Below are 3,953 nucleotides of genomic sequence, written 5' to 3' on the forward strand. Positions count from 1 at the left end.
TTTGAGATTTTAAATAAAAATATCTCATATTCAAATCTCATCATTGTAGTTTTTTAATATTTTTAAAAACAAAATGAAATTTTGTGTTTGTAACGGGCCGGCCCACAATATATCGTGCTCGGGCCGGGCCGGGCCAATGGGCCAATATTCTTAGGCCCAGCCCGACCCGTTATTCTAACGTGCTCGGGTCGTGCCGGGCCACTAACGGGCTTGGGCCGTGCCGTGCTCGTGCTTAGTGGCCCGTTTGCCACCTCTAATTGCAACCAGAGAACGACTTGCGTGGGGCACCCGCACCACGTGGCAATAGGGCAGACAAATCACTGCCTAGCAGGGGGCTTTTTTTGGGTATTATACATTGAGGGAGCAGGGGCAGTTTCGGAAAAGAGAAAAAAATTCTTTGTTCTGATTGGGTGGCCCTAAAGTCACGTGATGGGGAAACCCCCACCTACGAATTTCTCTTGCAACAATCACACTTAATTTGACTTTGTATCCCTACAAATGTCTATAAGTAGGAGCAACCTAAACACCACTGGTCGAACCAAACAAAGTCGAAGCATAGTCCGATATATCATTTTGCCACAACTACTCGATCGAGAAAGTAAGGAGAGATCGGTGGGCATAATGAAGTTAGAAGCTGAAGTAATCTCCAAACAGATTATCACTCCTTCTTCTCCAACCCCTGACCATCTTCGCCATTACCAGTTCTCATTTCTTGATCAAATATCTCCCCCGGTCTATAACCCTTTGCTCCTCTTTTATGAATTCAATGCCAAAAGTCAACCCAACATCACTGAAATATCCAACCACCTGAAGACCTCCTTAGCCAAAGTCTTAACCCTTTTCTACCCACTAGCCGGACGACTCAATGGCAACCAACACGTGGATTGCAACGACAATGGTATACCCTACCTTGAAGCTCAAGTGAACTGCAAACTCTCAGATGTTCTCGACAATCCGATACCCGGAGAACTCAACAAGCTCATGCCATTTGAACTGGACGATGTGGCAAACAAATTTGCCCTTGGTATCCAGCTCAACATCTTTCAATGTGGTGGTTTTGCTATTGCTCAGTGCCTTTCTCACAAGCTCGCAGATGGGTTATCATACTTCACGTTCAGCAAAACTTGGGCCGCCACTGCCCGTGGCGAACCCAACATAGCACATCCGCAGTTCATTTCCGCCACACTATTCCCTCCCAAGAATTTAAGTGGATTTGATGCGCGCACTGGTATCACAAGAAACAAAGTGACAAAACGCTTTGTGTTTAGTGCCTCTAACATAGAGGAGCTCAGAAAAGTTCAAGCACATAAGAACTTAACACGCCCTTCACGTGTTGAGGCCTTATCTTGTTTCATCTTGAGCCGATTTATGGAGGCTACCAAAGATATTGGATCAGCTGACAAGTTTTACAGGGTGGTTCATGCTGTGAACTTGCGGCCGAGGTTCGACCCACCACTGCCGCACCATTCTTTTGGGAACCTTTACCGAATAGCCATGACAGCACCGTTACAAATAAGTTCCTGCAGGGAACCATATCATGGTATACGAAAAGTGATAAGCAAGATCGACAATGAGTACGTGAGAAAACTGCAGAAGGGTGATGAGCATTTGAGTTTCATCAAGACCCAAGCTGAACTTTTTGCTAAAGGCGAGCAGGTTATAATTAACTTCAGTAGTTATTGCTGGTTTCCTCTGTATGATAACGATTTTGGTTGGGGGAGGCCTACGTGGGTGGGGTTGCCGGCATTGACGTTCAAGAACATAGTGAACTTCATGGATACCAAAGAGGGTGGTGGAATTGAGGCTTATATTAGCTTGGAGGAGGAAGTCATGACTAGGTTTGAGAGCGATGTGGAGCTCTTAGCTTATGTGTCTCCAAGTGCGGTGCTGAACGTTTAAGCAAAATTAGTATGTGTTGTGGACAGTGCAAAACTGCAAAATATGAAGGTGTGTAGCGAAGTATGTTTTTTCCGACTTATGGTACGTCCGTACTACCTAGAAGTAGTTTCTGTATTACAATTCAAAATTTCAAATTGGTCTCCGCGTAGTTAATCAGAACTGGTCATTTAGCTGTTGAAAAAGACCAAGTCTAGCTTTATGTCTTTTCTGGACCGACCTCTTGTAATTTGCCCCAAGTAAATTGGTTTGGTGTTGCAACCAAAAAAATAAATTGGTTTGGTGTTGCTGCTGTAATTAGACTCTGTTCATATCAGTGATTGCTCTGGGGTTTGGGTCCTCTGGTAAAAAGCTACTTTGCAGAGTGAAAAACCACTTAATTGTTCTTAAATTTTTAAATTTTTTTTTTTTAATAAAGGGCTGGTGCGGCTGCTCTCAAGCCATAATTAACGAAACTGTCAAATACAAGGGGGGGGACATTGAGCCTAAATCCCTTATTACAATAGGCACCTAGAGAACATCCTGAAATAATATCATGATTCTCTACTAAACAATTGTATTCAATTACGCACCAACTAGCAAAGAGCGCTCTACAGGCGACTCTATTTGCTTTACAGTGGTGACACAACAGAAAGATAACTCGATCTGCAACTCGAATACAGCATAACATAATTTCCATACTCACAGCTTTCCCATCATGTTGCCACTGGAAAATACATCCAGTGACACTAAGTTTCACCCTGCCATTAGGAGGCAGCGACCATTTGACGAAGTAAGGAACTCGCTGCCTACCTAGAGCAGACAAGCACATTGAGTGCACACATAGGCAGTTAGCCAGACTAGTCCTACACAACAAGTGTAGGAACTTATTACTCACAAAATGCGCAACCAAACTAACCAACAAAAATAAAAAAAACAACTATATAGAAAAAAACAACTAGGGCAGGGCCCAAAAATTGAGCCCATACCCAACCATCAGCCTAAGTAGCATGAAATGTGCAGCCACCAGATTGGGCCTAGCCCAGCGTCTGCACTGCTCCCACCAGCATCCTCTCATCAGTCTCGCGCCTCCGGTGACGGATCGGGATCGGACGAGGAAAGAAGGTAGTTCTTAGACAACCACCCCAAGATGCCTGCTCCATTGCCGGCTCACCCCCACCCCGATCACTCCACAACCGACATTCCCTGGTCCACGCCCCAATTATCCAAAAGTTTATCGAACACCACCATCTCTGCCCAACCAGGAAACAAGCCGCCGCGAAGCCTGCCTCCCCAGGTTTCTTCTCCACCAAACCAGCGCCACTAGTCATGCTTCCAACCGCCAATTTGACTTGAAACTCCGACCTGCAGAAACTAAACCAAACCCTCATGGCGAACTTGATCTTTCCAACTACAGGCCACTGATCCCTCGATCAGGAGCAAAGACAAGCTGACTAGAGGAGCCGCATTCACCAAGCACCAGATGCCGTCCACGACGGCGTCCATGGACGCGCCGTCAGACGGAGTCAAGCCAACCTTTTTGCAAACCCTAGCGCTGAGAGAGGAAGGTTCAATACCGAGCTACTATTCCACCAGTTTCCTAGAAAGGAGCGTGATTGTCTTTTTATGGCACGTTTATTTACTTGGGATGGGAATGAAAATAGAGGGAATGATTACAGGGTAAATTTATTCTTACGTTTACTAACACATAAAGGAATCGGAATGATTCCGGGCAAAAGTATTCCCGCGTTTACTAACACATGAAGGAATCGGAATGGGTGTAGGTCCCACCTCCTTATAAGGAATCGATTCCTGAATACTCAGGAATTTGATTACGAAGGGGGGAGATGGGTTTAGGATCAACTCTTCCGGAATCAATACCGATTCCTTTCTTCTCCCATTCCAGTTGTCTCCGATTCATGATTATTTTCTATTCCAAGTAAGTAAACGTGCTATTAATTGTTCTTAAATCATTAGGATGTTGTGTATGTAAATTTTGTTTTACGGCTTATTTATATCTTCTTGGGGTTTTATTATTTTTATTATTTTTTATTTTTATTTTGTCTACACGGTGAATA

The 3,953-nt window shown here is 44.3% G+C and overlaps 1 protein-coding gene across 1 annotated transcript; it reads left to right on the forward strand.

Moving 5' to 3' along the window:
* Positions 1-583: 583 nt before the first annotated feature.
* LOC112196116 (stemmadenine O-acetyltransferase) lies at positions 584-1,907 on the forward strand. Its single transcript, XM_024336425.2, has one exon. The coding sequence runs from the start codon at positions 622-624 to the stop codon at positions 1,897-1,899; it is 1,278 nt and encodes a 425-aa protein (XP_024192193.1). The 5' UTR covers positions 584-621; the 3' UTR covers positions 1,900-1,907.
* The last annotated feature ends 2,046 nt before the right edge of the window (positions 1,908-3,953 follow it).

This window comes from Rosa chinensis, chromosome 4 (assembly GCF_002994745.2).
Source record: "Rosa chinensis cultivar Old Blush chromosome 4, RchiOBHm-V2, whole genome shotgun sequence".
Classification (NCBI taxonomy): Eukaryota; Viridiplantae; Streptophyta; class Magnoliopsida; order Rosales; family Rosaceae; genus Rosa; species Rosa chinensis.